General features: G+C 41.2%; 1 protein-coding gene across 1 annotated transcript in view; it reads left to right on the top strand.

Moving 5' to 3' along the window:
* The window catches only part of RSU1 (Ras suppressor protein 1), a 94,242-nt gene that overhangs the window by 43,405 nt on the left and 32,257 nt on the right, over nucleotides 1-18,580 (top strand). Inside the window, exon 8 of the mRNA XM_054991543.1 lies at nucleotides 6,022-6,154. Within this exon, the coding sequence (XP_054847518.1) occupies nucleotides 6,022-6,154 (133 nt within the window). The remainder of the gene's footprint in view (nucleotides 1-6,021; nucleotides 6,155-18,580) is intronic.

Here is an 18,580-nt window from a genome sequence, read left to right as displayed (position 1 = left end):
TTCTGAAGTCAGGGTTCCCTTGCTGTGTCTTATGCCTCCTTTATGGGGTGCTATAATTGGCTGGGCTATTAGATGGAATTCTGTCTGTGGCAGACAGGGCAGAGGAAGGAAGCGGCAGCAGTCATGAATAGGATTTCCCATTGACTCCAATGGAAGGATTAAACTATAAGCCATCTCTTCCACAGGTTTAGTAGTATGCCATCAGAGGGCATGCACACATGCTTTCAGGTGAGCATGAGATTGGTCTTTATCTCTTTTCTTGCCCCTCTTTTCTTCTAGCCTTCTTGTAACCTGCCTTTAGGCAGCACCTGTTGGAACCTTACAATTAAGAGCTCTTCCTGAATAACAAAGGGAAACGATCAGTTCAGTGAACAGGTGGCTATGGATTATCTGAAGTTCCAGTCTGGAAAATGTGAAGAGGTTCATATGATGCCTGCATACATACCCAGGCTTGTCTTGCAGGGGACTAGAATGACCCCATTTTCCACAATTGCAATACAATTCAATTTGAGCTTTTTTTCAAAGTAGCTGTGGGGCAGAAGGGAAGCTTTGATAGAGCAAAACAAAGGGAAACAATCAGCTCAGTGGACCGATGGCTAGGGGTCATCTAAAGTTCTTGCCCACTGTAATCATGTTTGGCCCTGTGAGCTGACAGTAGTGCCCTGGTACCACCATTGTGCTGGCATAAGAGTGCTAGTGCTATGCTAGGATTGGTTCCCCACCCCCTTTGGTGTGGGGACACAAAGGGGGCGATGTCCTTCGGTGCAAGTGTATGTTGAGAATAGGATTTCTTTTAGTGCTTTTATTCTGTGATAGAAACAATTGGAATTTTGTGGTTTTGTGGCTCAGGGGGCCCATCGAACTGGGAGGTTCTGCCGCTCAAGGCCCAAGAGGAGCTGTTCAAAAGCACTTCCGTGCTCTTGCACGGTTCCCGTTCATTTCAGTGAATGCTTGAACAGGAGCACTTCCCTGGAGGATTATCCTTAGGTCTATCATCTTTCTCTTTGGGAAGCAAAGCACGTGATGTCAAACTAATAAAACTGTAAGCCCTAAAGTGTAAAGCAAAGCTGAATAAAATCGCGGTAGACAAGTTTTTACATTTAACCTAACTGTACATTCTATGCAGTAGTCTTATCCCTTGCTTAGCCTTTAATAAAATTGGATCCAGAGGTATTTATATCCAAATAGGAAAATAAAATTAATTTCTTTCTTTTCTGGTATCAGGAAGAGAACATGTCCTCTGATCTGAAATAGAAAAGGACACTTAAACTTCAGCCTTAGTATCAGCTGTAAGAAAATTATGATAATGCATCTCTTTTTATATGTATGATGCAGTAGTATAACAGAGCAAAGTTGGAATAAAGGTTATGAGTGAGCACAATATCATCCTGTTCAGGTTCCCAGTCTTGCTCCCCATTAATTTTTATCCTTATCACTAAGAAAGGAAGGGTTGGAATGTGGAGATGGCATATGACTCGCTCTTGTGAAAAGAGAGACTTGTATTTAATCAGTCTTTTAATTAAAACATACATTTAAAACAATCTAAATAGTTTTTGATGCAAGATGGAAGATTCATTTTCGCTTGTGACACGGAGCTTTTTCACATTAAACTACTTTCTTGCTGTTGTAACATGCAGGTTTGAATTTTGAGGAGGGATAATTGTCCAGTGCTAGAATATATGCTTTGCATTCAGAAGATCCCAGATTCAGTAAGGCAAATTGTTTGGGGAGAGATCTTTCTCTGCCTCCAAACTTGGCGAAACGCTTAGACCATTGATCTCTAATGTGGTGCTTACTTACCTGTTTCTTGATTCTTCTTGAAGCTTGTAGGTAGAACACAAAAGGTCTTAAACGGGGCTTTTTTCTGGGAAAAGAGGTGGTGGAACTCAGTGGGTTGCCCTGAGAGAAAATGGTCACATGACTGGTGGCCCCGCCCCCTGATCTCCAGACAGAGGGGAGTTTAGATTGCCCTACACGCTGCTCAGCGGGGCCACCGGCCATGTGACCATTTTCAAGAGGTTCCAGAACTCTGTTCTATCGCGTTCCAGCTGAAAAAAAGCCCTGGTCTTGAATAAAACAGGGAAAAAACCCAAAGCAGCTTCTGATTGCTTTCTGCCTGGTAGCTGACCTGCAAAGTGCTGAGCTCACCACAGGCAGATGCATCGCAACCAAGTGCCTTCAGTTGAGCCACAACCATAGATCTTTCAGGGTTTGGAAACCTCTCAGTATGGCTCCATGTGGAGCAACTCCTTCCCAGTTTTAGGGAAACTGAAGCCAAATAGCTTCTCTCTCCAAAGCAAAGATCATTTCTTGGTTCTTCAGAAGGACTCAGAAGGCATCTCCTTGGTCTCTGGAATGAGCAATCATTTCAAAGCAGCTGCCTCAGAGCAGAACTACAAGTGACAAAGGGCACAGATTGGACACTTGTCAGCTTCCCTCAAGTTTTGATGGGAAATGTAGGCATCCTAGTCTTGCAGCTTGGCTCTCTGACTGCTGTCCAATGGACTTTTCAACTGTCACTTGTCCAACATTCTGCCAAGCTGCCTACATTTCCCATCAAAACTTGAGGAAAGCTGACAAGTGTCCAATCTGTGCCTTTCGTCACTTGTAGTTCCGCTCTCAGTCGCAGGTGGAGGATGCTTGGTTTGGAATCTCTCCACACTTTGTGGAAGCTCCTAACATTTTGTCAAGAGAGAAATAGTAACCCATGATAGTGTCAACATGGATCCAGAGTCTTTAAAGGGTTTTCATGGTCCACCTGGTGTCCTGTTCATCATAACAGGGATTAAAATTTGTTTTAGACATTTGTCTATGGAGCTATTTATCTTAAACAACGATTTTTTAAGAAATAACTTCTTCCATTCCTTTGTACAAAGGCTAACTCAAGATATTTTAGTGCCAGAAGAAGCAAATCCCAATAATGCTTCTTATCATTTTGGTTAAAATAATATAATTAAACATCTGGCATTTTGATGCCTTTTCACCGTGCCTTCCCCTTTCTGCCCTGCTGTAAGGCCAGTTCTACCCTCCACCTTTCTCTACCCCAAAGCAACACAGTTTGATTCCAGATTTCAAAATACAGTAACTTTTCAAATGTATTTATATTTAAATCATTTTATGATATTTGATAGGTACTTTGAAAATATTATGCTTGAGAGGTGAGAGAGCAGGGCAGTGTTATGTGTCTAATTTAGTACAGGCAGTAAACTGCATGACCCATTTGAGATTGGTGTCCTCGGCGCTCTGCTGTCCAGGTAAAATTTTTGGGATATGAATACCTACACTTGTAGTAAAGGGTGAGCACAGACACATCTTGCTAAATCTTGCTGTGTGTACGAGTTGCAGCAGGCCGGTCTCTTCCTTCTTTCAGTGGCAGCACATGCAGAATGAAAAGTGTGTAAGTGAGCACTTACTGTCTGTGGTGTTAGAAACAAGTATTGGAGGCTCTTTTTGCAGGTAATAAAATGGAAAATCCAATTTGCAATTGCAGAATAAGCCTCTGAGTGAAATATGATCTTCATAGCAGCATTGGTCAGAGGGTTACCGCTAATCACAGTGCTGCCTTTCTTCCCCTGCGGCCTGTGCCTTAAAACTGCACGCTGAACAATGTGCGAATCTGTTGTTTGACCCATCCAGGATAGATTTAGACACCCCAGCTTGTAGCTTATTAGGTCCTCTTTGTCACAGTGCTTAATCCTGCTGCCTGATCCTTGTTAGAACAGAGCGCTGCGGAAGCCCTCTAATAAAGGAGGTGGGTGTGAGCCTCCAGGCTGGACGCACTCAAGCATAAGGCACTTAAGGCAATGACTGACAGAGGGGTGAAATGCTTCCTGCATGTTTTTATTTGAGAGGAGAACAGACCTCCTGACAGCTGACAGAAGAACAGAACCAGGGTAATGGCAACTTGTTGATAGGCCCATCTGAGGTGAACATCCATCCTCCTACCCCTCCCCCCCTCCTTGTACAAGTATAATGATTTGGCTTTTCTCTAATTATGCTAACCTTTTTTCACAGTGGACTGCATTAAGGATTAAATATTATACAGAGCATGGAAAATACAGACAGAGAGGCAGCCTAGTCTTCAGGAACTGCTCAGCCTCTGGCTCCTTTGCCCACATCATTATTTGGTGCTGTAAGCTGTTGATTGAAGGCTGAACATCAAATTGTATGGGAGGTCTATGAGGGGGGCAGTCTCTCAGTATGTTTTTTAATGTTAGTAAGCTGCGTGAGGACCCAGCTTGGTTCTCAGCTCTGGTGCCGGGGGAAGGCTTTTCACTCTCCACTATATGCATGCGCCATTTTCCAAACAGTAATGGGGTGTCCCAAACTGCTTTTGGCTATGTCTGTGTGTAAAGTGCCATCAAGTCATAGCCTAATAATGGTGGCCTTTGCTGGGGTTTTCAAGGCAAGAGACATTGCCATTGCCTACCTGTGCATAAAACCCTGGACTTCCTTGGTGGTCTCCCATCCAAGTACTAACCAGAGCCAACCCTACTTAGCTTCCAAGATCTGACAAGATTGGACTGGCCTGGACCATCAAGTTCAGGGCACTTTTAGCAATTCTAGGGATAAAAGATAGGCACGCCCCTCAGGTTAATAGTAGCTAAAGGAAAGCTCTGTGTGGGGGGGGGGAGATTGAAAGCTCTTCCCCACCCTCTTCTGCCTCCAGTCCACATTTTCTCTCACACAGACCTCTTGCAGCTTCTTCTTAACATTAAAAAATATTTCCAGTGTTCTGCTATAAATCTCCCATGCAGTCAATTAAATAAATAAAAATAGTTCAGTCCTGAATGTTGCACCACTGCTTGGGTAGTGAAGATATTGGGTAGGTTGGAAAAACAGGTCATATCCTCAAGTGGAAAACGTCATCTCATTCTATCAACGTTAAATATTGTATGTTTTATAGCTGTAGGAACATTGGAGGGTAGCAGTGGAGCCAATGCGGGTGCGGGGTGTCATAGCCATGAGTCAAGCAGAACTGATGTGGAAGGAGAGGACAGCCCCATCACCCATTACCAGGACAACAGAGGCCCAGCCTGTCACAAGAGATTGTCATACAGTGACATCCTAAGGAGAGTTATTCCAGTCTAAGGCCATTGAAATCAATCCAGTCTAAGCCCAGTGACATCAGTGGGCTTAGACTGGAGTAACTCTGCTTAGAATTTCACTGATAGGAGCGTTGGCCCCATTACCAGGCAACAGAAACTCATTCTCTGTGACAGTCCATGAGGAGGAAGAAGGTAGATATGGCTGGAAGAAACGGTTAAGGGCTAGAGGTAACCAGAGCAAAAGAGAATCCGTCTGAGCTGTTTGGAAGTTGAGAAAGGAGGACATGGAAAACATGCTATTAGTCCCTTTTCCTTAGCCAAGAAGCTTGTCTACTAAGTCCTGTGCAGATTTCCTCCACCCTACTCCAAAGATTTTGGTATCTCCGTTTACATTTGAGACCTATTTTGTATGTTTCTAGGCAGTGACATAAGTATTTTGTTGTACTCATCTGTTATCTGTGTTCCTAGATAGTAGCTATAAGGACTTGATAAGAACATGAGCCATTTTCTCTTTCTTGAGACACCCTTTGATGTTGATGTATAGGAATATGGGAAATACTAATCTGATTTGGGCTGTGGGGAAGGGGAAAGGATAGGAGGGCTTGGCCAAAGGGTGTCATGGTTGTAATTTTATGCATGGAAGTTAAGTCCATTTGAACTTCCCCCATATCCTATTTAGGATCACACTTCATTGGGTATTCTCATAACTTCAGCATTGTAGCGTAACCTTTCGAGAGGCACAGCTCTCTTTGTCAGATGACGAAGGGAGCTGTGGCTCTCGAAAGCTTATGCTACAGTGAAGTTGCTTAGTCTTAAAGGTGCTACTGGACTCTTTACTATTTTGCTACTACAGGCTAACATGGCTGACTCCTCTGGAACTTCAGCACTCTAATTCCCAAGTGCGTTGTTTTCAACAAGAGACAACAATTCTTAAACTGTCACAGAAAATTAAACTCCTGTTTATTCCTTTCAGGTAACTTGGATTTGACTGGTCAAAAACAAGTCTTCAAAGCAGAGAACAATCCCTGGGTCACCCCTATTGCGGATCAGTTCCAGCTTGGCATTTCTCATGTTTTTGAATATATTCGTTCAGAAACATACAAATAGTGAGTATTGGGCCTTTTTTTAAAATATGTGTGCTTTCCTCCCTTTTTTACAATGAAGTTTTGGGGGAACACACTATGAACTCCCTTGGGCCAGTTTTCCCACTGAATCACTCCTTTGCGATCTAAGATAAAGAGCTCTTTTAATTAATTCTTTCCCAGAGTGAACAGCAACAGTGGATATTACAGAGTTATTTGGCTGGTTTTTTGTTTGTTTGTTTCAATATTTATATCCTGCCTTTTCCTCCTGGCACAAAGTGGCATGCAAATCATAATTAAAAACAGATCACAGTTTAAAACCAGCAGCATAACGCCCCCCCGCCCCTCAGATACCCGTCCCTTCTCAAATCTTGGGTCACACTGTGGAGAGAACTGAAGGCCAGATCAGACTGGTACTGAAAGTTCTGGGTTTGGAGCCCCCAGCTATTTTCTTAAAGGTTAATTCTCTGGCAAGGTGGCACATACAGTTTGAATTGGGGCCATGGCACATAGAAAGGGAGAGTTCATGCCTTCCCCCTCCACAACAGAGCTAGTAGCTGCTCCCCAGGCCCATTTCTGGTACACAGAGGAAGGCTTAAGCCGTCGTCCCCCTTGTGCTGTGATCCCAGTTTGAATTGGGGGTCCCCGCACGGTTCATAATTAACCTTTAAAAAAATCACTGTAGGAGACCTGAGCATGGAACTTGCCAGCTCATGTCTGGTTTGACCCTGAGTTGGTATTGTAGCGAATCCTGACTAAGCTACAGTTGCAGTTCGCACCGGAGGCAGGCCGTGGTGGTTCAAGATCCTTGGCTTTGGCTTGTTCCGTACAGCAACCCTTTTGTGTTGCTCTGTTTATTCCTTTTCTGAATTCAGGCAAAATTGAAATTGGCGGGGCATATAGTGATTAATAAAGTGCTGTATTTTTCATAAAATCTACCCTTTTGTAAAATGTACCCTTTCTACAAGATTGTACAGGGTGGTGGTTGTAAGGATAAAATGGAGGCGGGAGACACAATTTGAGTCAGCATGAGGGAGAAAAATGAGGAATTGATTGGATCCTGTGTCTCAGTTGAGGTGAATGTCCGTACTATTGGATGGAGAAGACTATTCCCTTGGGATCAGGGACAAAGCTGGAAGCCAAATACGAAGCTCTTGGCAGCTCCGCTGCCTGTCCTTACTCCGTCCCTTTTCTAGAATTCCTGCTCAGTGATGCATAGTACTCAGCTAGCATTAAATACCAGAATTTCTTTGTTTCACAGCACACAGGGGTTGGGGGTAGGTTGCCCCGTATCGGCACCCACTACTGCAGTGGTCTTTTTCTGATCCTTTTGATTGCTAAGATACCTTTTTCACCGTTTCTACTTTGAGATTGTAATTATGCAGTTCAGAAAATTATTTACAGTAGATAACTGCCTTTACATTCTGTTTTTGTAAGTTGCATTGAGGTTACTGGAAACATAAGAACAGCCTGTATTTGGCTCAGTATCTCTCCATTTACTTCCATAAGGGAAAGGGAAAGGAGACATTGCCAAGGGAGTTGAGGAGTGGAGGGAACAGAGGTTAAGGAACAATGTAAATTGGCAGTATTTATTTACTTATTTTATTTACTTCATTTATACCCTACCTTTCTCCCCAGTGGGGACCCAAAGCCGCTCACATTCTTCTCCGCTCCTTCATTTTATAGTCACAACAACCCTGCGAAGTAGGTAAGGCTGAAGGTGTGACTAGCATAAGGCTACTCAGCAAACTTCCATGGCATAGTGGGGACTTGAACCCAGGTCTCCCAGATTCTAGTCTGACACTCTAACCATGGCTCCACACTTGTGACTGAGGGGAAGCTGAAGCTGACACTTCTATCCATTCAGCTATAGCCTCTTTTTATGGGTGTATTTCCATGCATATTCCAGGCACTGAGGGGCTATCTTGCAAGTTACATGATTTGCAGATATAAAGCAGACTAGCAAGTTGCCTTCGTTTTTTGTCTGAAGCCAATACTTGCCCTGCATGCCTCAAAAGTGACAAAGTGAATCACAGTTGTAGGTTGGGAGTGCCCTGACCATGAAGATTTTATGCAAAGAAATGATAAATGATTGAAATAAGCTTCTGCCATGTGACTCGTGATGCATTTTCAATGAGGCCTTCAGTACTGAACAAATTAGCCACCCGTGGACTAGAGAAGATGTGTCAAATTGCAGCTGCCATATATTAGGAATTATGATTCCTAACTCACATTTGACGAGATGCAAAACCAGTAATTTTTCATTGGAGCTAACCTTTCATCAGAGAGAAGGATGTTGTGGAAGATATTTAAGTGGACAAGTCTCTGATGGGGTGTTGGTCTAAAAGACAGTCTTGCATGCTATGTCCATGGAAGGCAGCGAGGAACAAACAATCACTCTGGGACTGTATAATTTCAAAATTCAGAATATCTGAAGGTTCTTCTTCATGAAAACGTCGTGGCAACACAAAAGAGAATAACCTTAGAAGAAGGCTAGGCAACAGCTTTCCACCTGAACTCATGTGCAAGGATTTTTTTTAATGTGAAACAACCACACTTAAATATGGCTTCACCTCTCTGCATTCTGAGCTGTTTTAGTCCCACCAAAATATATGAACTTCCAAAACTTCATTATACGGCGTCAGATCATTGGCCTGTCTAGCTTACTGTGATTCTCCAGGCAAAGAAAGATCTTTCTTAGGCACCTGCAACCTGAGGTTTTTTAACTGGAGATGCCAGGTGTTAGCTAGAGTCCTCTTTCATATAAAGCATGCTATATTGCTGAGTCCCAGCTCCTGTGTCTCCTGGTAGAGTAGGTCTGTACCATACGCTGTTTTTCACTTAAGTGCTTGACAGGCATGACAATACGTTTCTGAAAGTTTGGGTGATTGCTGTGTTACACGATTAAGTATGGACTGTCTTTGGGCAACTGTGGCCATTAAAATATTATCCTGTACGTTTCCATTTTCCTGAGTGGGGGGAAATTCCAGGGCAAGGAGAAGAGAATACTAGAGGGACTTGTATTGGACATTGTAGAGTACGTTTGTTAGCAAATGTAGGGATGGAGCAGTGGGGGCTAAAGTAAGGGGCATTGGCAGCACTGCAACAGCAGACCCCACAGGCAATATACCCCCATTGCAGCTGCCAACTAGCTGTGGAGACTCAGATTCTGTTTCTCTTTCTGTGGTCAGATTCAAAAAGCAGCCAAACTAATTCTTTCTGCTCTTCCCATCCCGGCTGGAGGGTATGACCTGCATCCTAAGAATGTCAGCTGACTTACCAGTGCCCATTAAGTAACTGCATTTATTTATCAAGATGTACAGAGCCTTAATGAGCTGGTACATCAATTGTCTATCCAGTTGGTAGCCTGTGACAAATGACTGGCTTACTCTGTGGTTTAGTGTACACTGTGGCAAGTTATCATGATGTGCTTGGGTAGTTGGCTGTTTATATAGTACATTTTTATTCCGTCTTTCCTGTAAGGGGCTCAGGTTAACATACGTAATTCTTCCCCCCTCTTTTTTTATCTGGAGTCACATAGTTAAGTGGGGACTGAAATCAGGTCTGTCTAGTCCTTGTCTAACAATTATTTATTTATTTTGCTTCATTTATACCCCACCTTTCTCCTCAGCAAGGCCCCAAAGTGCCTTGCATAATTCTCCCCTCTTCTATTTTATTCCCACAACCCTGTGAGGTAGGTTAGGTTGACTGGCACAAGATTCGCTCAGCAGTGGCATCGGCTCTTTTCATCCACACTACTCCTGAAAATGTATAAAATTTTCCAGACAGTTGTATCCATCTGTATGTTTGCAAGTGTCTGACCACCCAATGGTGTAAGCATCGCTCAACCATGTGGACAGAAATAATGCAGAAGAAACAGTCAAAGGGCTTGTTGCAATTATTTCACACCAGATATGTGTAAAATTGTCCTCAAGGGCCAAGTATCGTCTTGGTTTCCCTGGATGTCCTTTCCAGAGAATATACTAGGAGCCGTATTTGTTTAACATCTCTGTTGATTTCATGGGATGTTCAGCATATTTTTTTCAGAGGCAATATCTACATGGTGATTTTTTTGCGAGGGCCCCTAGTAAACTTTCAAAGTGACCTTTATGTTGTAAGTGTATTCTCTGAGGATCTTGTATGTCTAGGATAATGACAAAGACATGATGGATAGTATGATTTATTGGCTATAATATACTCGGCAAGTACAGACAGACATAAATGTTTAGAACAAAACAGCAAATAAAACTCCAATGACGAATTGCAATCTTGAAATGTTACCGGAATTAGTGTAAGGTAATTAGTGACTTGGTAAAGCCCCAGCGTGCAAAGCGTGGTGCTAGAGGTTGGGCTTAGCGTTTGTAAAACGGGAGGCAGTTTCCCCAAGTACATTTTAGACATTAATCATGTTTTCCTGATTGTCTCTCCGTGTGGAAATTGCTCTTTGTCCAGTAATTCTTCTGAAAGGGAAAATTATTTTGTTCTCATTTGTGATGCTGATTAAAGTTGCTACCTGATGATCTAATTTTGTTGAAACCTACTTGGCAGTCTCTTCAAGCAGCTGTTATGGTAAATTGATACCTTGCTTTCAAAGCCGCTGTTTCTTCGTATGACTTGTTCATTTGATGTAAGTGAAATTATTACGGAGAATGGACCGCATCCTAGAATCATCTCTCACCTTCCTAAACAACAGCCATTTTTTGAGTTAAGAGCCTTGACAAGACTTCTTGAACGGGAGTAAGTCTTGTCCTCACTTCCAGTAGAGAAGGTGCTTTAGGAGGCATCAGTTTTTAACATCTGCCGCTGTTGATTTCTGACCAATTCAGACCGTCAGGCTTTGGGGACTATTGATGAAAATAGCAGGTATGTGCCCAGCCCAGGACACTATAGAACTATGAAAACAGTTAAGTGCCATATCATATGAGACTTCAGAACTGTGTGGTAAACAGTCACTAATACTACATGATCCTGGGCCCCGTGACATTGGTGTGGTATCTTCCCACGAAGCCCATCAGAACTTAGCGTCTGATTCCGCACACGTTGGATAATGCACTTTCAATGCACTTTATCAATCATTTGAGGTGGATTTTTTGTTCCGCACACAAAAAAATCCATTCCAAATGATCTATAAAGAGGATTGGAAGTGCATTATCCAACATGTGCGGAATCACTCAGTAGTCCCAGGGAGATTTCGTAGAGACTCGTCAAAGTAGATCTTTGTTTCCTGCACGATAGACATCTGCTCTGATTGTCATCCTGAATATTATTGCAGCTTGGAAAACCTAAGTATAATCAGCATAATGTCATGATTAGCAATATTGCATGTTCAGTAGACAGGATAAAAAATCTAGGATACTTCTGGTACTTCTAGCAGCTTATCTCTGATTTTTCCCTTTTTCATTGGCTTCCCAAGAGATCTCCCTCCTCCCCACAAGTTGCCTAGATTTGTAGAGAATTTGCCCTTTGTATTAGACACTTGACGTTAGTCTGTCAACCCCCCGCTCTTTATTAAAAGTTTTTTCCCCGAAATTTAAGTCTCTGTCTAATGTAAAAAGTCAGTTTTGAGCTCCAGCCAGAATCTGTAGTATGCCTAAAGAAAAAGAGCAATTTTTAGAACACATTTCACCATAATTTCATCTGACTATAGAAGTAACTTTTACATAAATGGCTTTTCTTTTCTAACCGATCAAATGAAATGGCTAACATCATCCTGTATTAATCTCAGGACCCCAGACGGCAGCCTGGATCCTAAGCAAGGAAATTAATGCCCCCCCCTTCTCAGAAGCAACTTTGAGAGAGTGCCTAAGGCAGATTCAGCAGGAGCATTCACAGGGGTCCTCGTGGCCTTGTTCTGTGTGTCCTCTCTGACTCCACAACTACAGCTATCTGTGACAAAAGTGATATCTTTGTATATTTTTGTTTCTTATATTCCACTTTTCTTGCCCATGGGAACCTAAATATACAATATAATAAACAGAAACAGGAGAGGGAGAGAAGGCTTCTGAGGGAAGAGCATGTCTTCCTTACATTCTCTGAGGCACCTCAGGCCTTAACTATCTGTGAGCAGAGGAGAAACAGACTAAGCCAGATCTTAATTCACCTACTACTTAGCAGGCTCTTCCCCCACTTCCTCCCCTGCTGGAAATTCAGATGACTAACTTGAAGCAAGAGTTTTCAGATGACCCAGTTAATGTGATAATTACAGCTGTCACATGGTGACTTCAGATGTTGAAAACTTTCATTCACCAGCATCCAACAGGAGATAAAGACTAAATCTTTGGGAAGACAGGTCCCCTGTGATGAGTGTATCCCCAAGTGAATTGGTTGATAAACAAGGTATCTGAATCTACCAGTTCTTGCTCAGTTAAATACTTCCCAGGCAGAGAAGGGTTTGTCTCTTAACACATTTTTTGCCAAACCTGATCGCAGTGTTCAGTTCTTGGTGTGTGGAATGTACTAGTAAAGTTATTAGGGCAAGAGCAGCATGAGGGGAAAATATTGTTGGTCTGCATAAAGCAAACTGAGGCAGAAATGCTAATGGTGAAAAAGTGTTAACCTTTAGAAACAGGACACATTCCTCTGTTGTTCAGTAGGGAGGTTGCTAAATATTGGGGAAAGTCTTAACCTCTTCTAACTTAAAAAAATCTGCTCATTCTACATAGGTTATTTACAACAAGGCAAGATGAGTTACTATGTACATTGCAGGTTTATTTTTTTATTTGAGACATAAATTAAACCACGGCATTTTTATAATAAAGCAGTACTGTCTGTGATTTCTATTCTCTACACAGTAATATCTTGTTTTATTACATGCTGGCTTTTTATTGAGCTCCAGTTTCTTATTTCAAGCTGATATTGTTTGAAGCTTTTGTGTTATCCTTGGCAGATTTTTACTCTGCTGTTGAGGGCTATCAGGTAACTGTAGAAGTCCCACTTGCTTTATGGGGAGATTTTATCAACTTTTTTTTTGTTATCCAGTGAAAAGCTTAAGTGGAAATGATTTCAGTATAATTTGACAACTCACAGTTTAGTTTGGCTGTTTTTTTTTTATTTTGCACAATGATGGCCGAAAGCAGAGTACTAAAAATTACAGGGAGCAAAAACCTCTAAATATATTTTTGCTTGTTTCCTTCCGTGAACTTTTACAGAGGTGCGGGGGTGGGGGGAGAACCAAATGGATTTCTTTACAAGATATACATCACAGATAAAGACACAAATATTGGCAGCACTGGTTTGCCAGATGCTCAGCAACACTGCTTGGCTATAGGATGTCTGCCTTTTTATACAGGGAGACTTCAGTCTTTTAAACATCAGTTCGAATTGTTTCACTCTCTTACGATTATTTCATCTGTAGCTGTGTAATGGGAGAGAAGGCGGCATGATATAGCCTGATCTCGTCAGACTTCATCAGATCTCCAGCTAAGTAGGGTTAGTACTTGGATGGGGGACCACCAAGGAAGACTCAGCAGAGGAAGGCACTGGCAAACCACACATTTGCCATGAAAGCTCTTGCTGGTGTTGCCATTAGTTGATTGCAACTAACTGCACAGACTGACAATAGTTGTGTGACAACAACATGAGCAACAGTCAAGCAATATATGTTTACACACACACACACACACACAAATCTTAGCCAATATGTGGCTTACTTATACTTTGGGGGAGATTGTAGGAACCCTGTCAATTGCTGTCTTCTGCATGAAAAGATACATAGATAATTCAGGAATTGTCCTATGAAAAATTTCTACTGAAAAATCTTTTCTTCCTCCTGCTATAGTTAAAAGGCTTAGATCTTTGAAATGTGATAATTGCAACTGTCACATGGTAACTTCAGATGTTGATACTTGACTGTCTTTTTATTTTTTTTTTACCAGTCATATGACTTACCTTTAAAAGACAGTCAGGTATTGTACTCTCATTAGAACAACAGAACACTTCAAAGATCAATAGATTTTATATTTATGTTAAGTATAATAAAGCAGATCTATGTTATGCAATGGGAGGGGGAAGGTAAGAAAGCTGTGCTCTGCAAACAGAAATCCTTTCACTCATGGAAATGCTCCACTGGATGCAAGCCCTTAACTTCTAGCAGGACTCCTCATTCCTGCCCCTACCAACAAGTGACATAAGAAAACAAAAAGATGAGCTTCCTGATTTATCTATTGGCTTTATGGCATTTTTACCACTGTCAGATAGGTAGTCAGTTGACAGTGTTTGACCAGTCAGCTGACAAGCATGCCAGCTCTTACGTGGCTTCCTAGACTTGCATATGTTGGTTCCTTTAAGCACTTGCTGTATAACAGTATTTTATTTATTTATTTATTTATTTATTTATTTATTTATTTATTTATTTATTTATTTATTTATTTATTTATTTATTTATTATGCCATTTATAATCTGCCTTTCTCACCGAGACTCAAGGCGGATTACATAGTGTGAGATTATTACAATCGGTATCAAGGACATTTCTATACAGTGTCAAGGACATTTCCATAAACAATGCCATAGGATAAATAAAGTTTATAAAGACATAGCATTAGCAAGGATCCAATACAGAGTTGAAGAATTGCTGAAACAGAACATAATTCTAGGACTGACATTAGACAACATGAAACACGGGTAGTACATAGGAGTACATATTTAAAGCAACAGATAATATGTAAGGCAACATAGTGGTGAAGTCTACTGTCCCTAACTCATTAGTGAAGCATCTGAGATCCCCTCCCTACAATACCGCCCTCCTATTTGAGTAAAAAACCTTTTTGAATAATTCAGTTTTGTATCATTTGCGGAAAACTAGGAGAGAGGGGGCTCTCCTGACCTCCTCAGGCAGGCTGTCGCACAGGGTGTGGTCATCTGTTCTTCAACAAGACAAGCTGCTATCCCATTGAAGTCACTCATAAATCCAAGGAAGCAGGAGCTTATCAAGGCCACAAAACACCAACTTGCTCTATGACAGCTGTGATCACTTGAGAACTTTAGTTCAATTACGTAGTTTCTCATATGAAACTAAAGTTTCGGCACAACTTCCCAAGAAATTGTAAAGTTTATCAACCCTATTGTAACACCACCTATAAAAAATATCTGATATGTTCTTTTTAAAATAGCAATTGTCCTTTCTGAAATGTTTCAAGTTTCAGAGTTGTTGCCACAAATCTATAATTGGTAGTACTTTTTTAGAATTTGGGGAAAGTTATGCTTTGAAATCTTTTCCTCTTCAGAAAAAATTTGATGCCATGCAGCATGTATTAACCTGTTATTGTAACACCCCTATGGTGGGCATGTTTTTTTAAAAAAAGGTAAATGTATGAAAGGGAACTTTCAGCCACTTCTACTATTCTGCAGTGGTGTTCTCTTTGAGGTTCAGGCAAAATCTGTCATGCAGAGATGACAGCCGGAGATGTCATGCAGAGATGGGAGCCAGTTTGGTGTGGTGGTTAAGAGCGAGGGACTCTAATCTGGAGAGCCGTTCTGATTCCCCATTCCTCCACTTGAAGCCAGCTGGGTGACCTTGGGTCAGTCACAGCTCTCTCAGCCCCACCCACTTCACAGGGTGTTTTGTTGTGGGGATAATAATGACATACTTTGTAAACCGCTCTGAGTGGGCATTTAGTTGTCCTGAAGCGCGGTATATAAATCAAATATTATTATTACACGTGGACATTCTAAGCCTGTTCATTGCATTATTTTTGAAGTTAAAAAAAGTTATTCCAGGATGTCTTTGCAGTCAAATGTTGGGCCGTAAAAAGGCCATGTAAAAGAATACTTACGTGGTGAAATTGCGATTTGCCATATACTAAACTAGAAAGCCCTGGTTTTCTAACTAACATGATAATAGGGATTGTACCACATGGGACAATTTCGTAATGTCATTTCAGCTTGGGTAAATTGAAGTGAAAACCATATTGTTGAGACCATTTCTACCTGAAGATGATTATATGAATTGTCCCTAAGTGTTTCCTAGTCTGATTACTTGATTCTTTCATGTTGCCATTATTTGGATTCATACCACTGGTTCTTTCACCAATCTTCTGTCTTTTTAAAGACCAGGCCCATGAATAATTTATATAAAAGGTGTATAAATCAGTGGTTAAAGCTCACAGTGATGGAACCTGAATAAATTATGGAAATGAAGCAATTTGCATAGATGTCTTTATTTTGCATACTTTTGCTTTTGAAGTCCTGTTTAAACCCACTGTGGCTTGTGATATTTTGTCAGACACTGGCCACATGTTTTCATTCTGTACCCATGAAGGTTCAGTCCTTTTTCAAAAAGTAAAAGGGATTTTCAGGGTTGTTTCAGTAGTCAAGTTGCATATGGCATTGAATGCATAAAATCTGGTTGTCGTACATCCCTGCACAATAGAATGAATACAGGCAACCAGCTTACATAGGAAATATGGGAAAGAATGCTTGCTTCTGAAACGTGTGCTGAAGTGCTGTAATACAGACAACACTCGGAGACATTGCTGTGAAGTGAAGATGTTAGTTTTACTTGCCTCTCTAAGCAAATAGTTATTTGTTGTTATTTATGGCCCTTTACTTGTAGATCAGGATTAGTTGGTTGGGGAGGGGGGGGGAAGGTTTAAATGAGATATATTGTATATAATTTAAATTATTGATGCAGGTTCTGTGTGTGTGTTCTTCATTCAAGTGGATTTTGCTTTTTCATGATCTTTCCATTGTGCATATGTGAGGCTGTGTACCATTTCCACAACATGAAGAAAAAAATCCCTTAAAGGGTTTCAACCTGCATATTTAAAATCAAAATGTAATACATATACACACATTTCCCCTAGCCTCATCACACACACAAGAATGACTTTCTTGCTCAGTTTCATGAATTACTAATAAAGATGACCATCTAGTTATATGGGCCTTACCACATGGGAACAATCTTCACTTCACATTAACGTGTGTAGCAGGAAAAAAATACCCTTCCCCACAAAAAAGACACTCACCTTGATTTCTCACTAACTTCTGAATGTTATTTTCATCACGATAGCTCTTAATAGTCCCAGAACTGGATTTTGCTCAATATTGACTTTAAACAAGGGAAAGTATGCAAGGATTAATAGTGATAAGCCTGAATATAAAGTGCTTGAACAAATGCATGCAAGATAGTATTAACCAAATGAACTTTCTTTTTATATTGTGTTTTATGGAAGATGTAATACATGTTTGGCAGTAATTTTACCCTCAACACATGAATTCCTGACAGTTTCAATTCCTCAGACTTATTAATCAATGGAGTCAGCACCAGAGCAATTTTATGGGACTTACCTAGGCATCAAAAATTTATTATCAGATAAATCAAAGAAACAGTAGCATCTTAATAGGGGAACAAAGTGGTCTGTATAGGATCGTTTAGGACTGTGTTTTAGTCAGTCATATTTTGTATTTACTCTTGCCATGGAAAGCTTTATTTATAAATTCTTGAAAGCAATCATAGTGACAAAAGATGTTTGTACACTACCTTCTATGTAACCCAACCCACGGGCTCCAGTACTACTCACTCAAGGGTTGCTGAAGTCCATGCAAAGCTCCATAGAGCTAGAGGCTTCCCTGTTGCCGAATGTTTTATGTCCTTTGCGGGATAATCTAGGTAGATGATTGCTCAACACCAGACCTGTGCTTCCATAAACCTCCATTTGTAGAATCTAGGCATTCTTGCCATCTCAACACTGATGTGTTTGAACTGGTTTCTGTCATCTCAAATGCTTAATATTTCATTTCAGAATCTTCCCAGAAATGCATACTTTATGGCGGCGTTCACATGTTGCAATTTGTTAGTACTAATCTTGGTTCATCCATAACAGACAGTTTGCTCATAAATCCCAGTTCTGCATGCCTCCTAGTAGAATCCATAAATTCTATCTCAGGCTCCCTTGCATTGCCAGGCTGCTGCAGGTCTTATCTATCTAGGTAGCTATTTGCTATTGGTCAGCAATAGAGAGAATGGTAAGGAAGAAGCCAATAATAAGCCAAGTCGTCTTCTCCTCAATCCTATCTAAGATAGTTGGTCTCCCTCCTGCTCTTCTTTCTACCTGCTTACTTCACTGAACTGATTTTTTTTAAAACTCTGAAACAGAATAGATGATTTTACAGCCCTCTTTCCCCACCTGTGATGGGCAGGGTGCTGTGTCAACTTCTGCACCCATCACAGCCAACCAATAGCTGGCTGGCTAGTGGAGGGTAGCATGCAATGAACGTGTGCTGGCAAGTGGTCAGTAAATCTAAATGTAGATATTAAGAAGACTGGATAATGTGCTGAAGTTCATTTGCAGCCCTGTGGGTGGCAGCCCAGGTTTCGGGATGATTTACACTTTCTCCCCCTTCCCCCTTTTCTTTTGACTCACATAGACCCCTTATTTTAACGACACAATGATGAGTTTATCGTGTCTTCTGCAGAAGGGTTAAGCAGGTTATTTTTGGTTGACAAGTAAAAT

Source organism: Eublepharis macularius, chromosome 11 (assembly GCF_028583425.1).
Source record: "Eublepharis macularius isolate TG4126 chromosome 11, MPM_Emac_v1.0, whole genome shotgun sequence".
In the NCBI taxonomy this organism is placed as follows: domain Eukaryota; kingdom Metazoa; phylum Chordata; class Lepidosauria; order Squamata; family Eublepharidae; genus Eublepharis; species Eublepharis macularius.
This window is presented reverse-complemented; position numbering and strand designations above follow the sequence as displayed.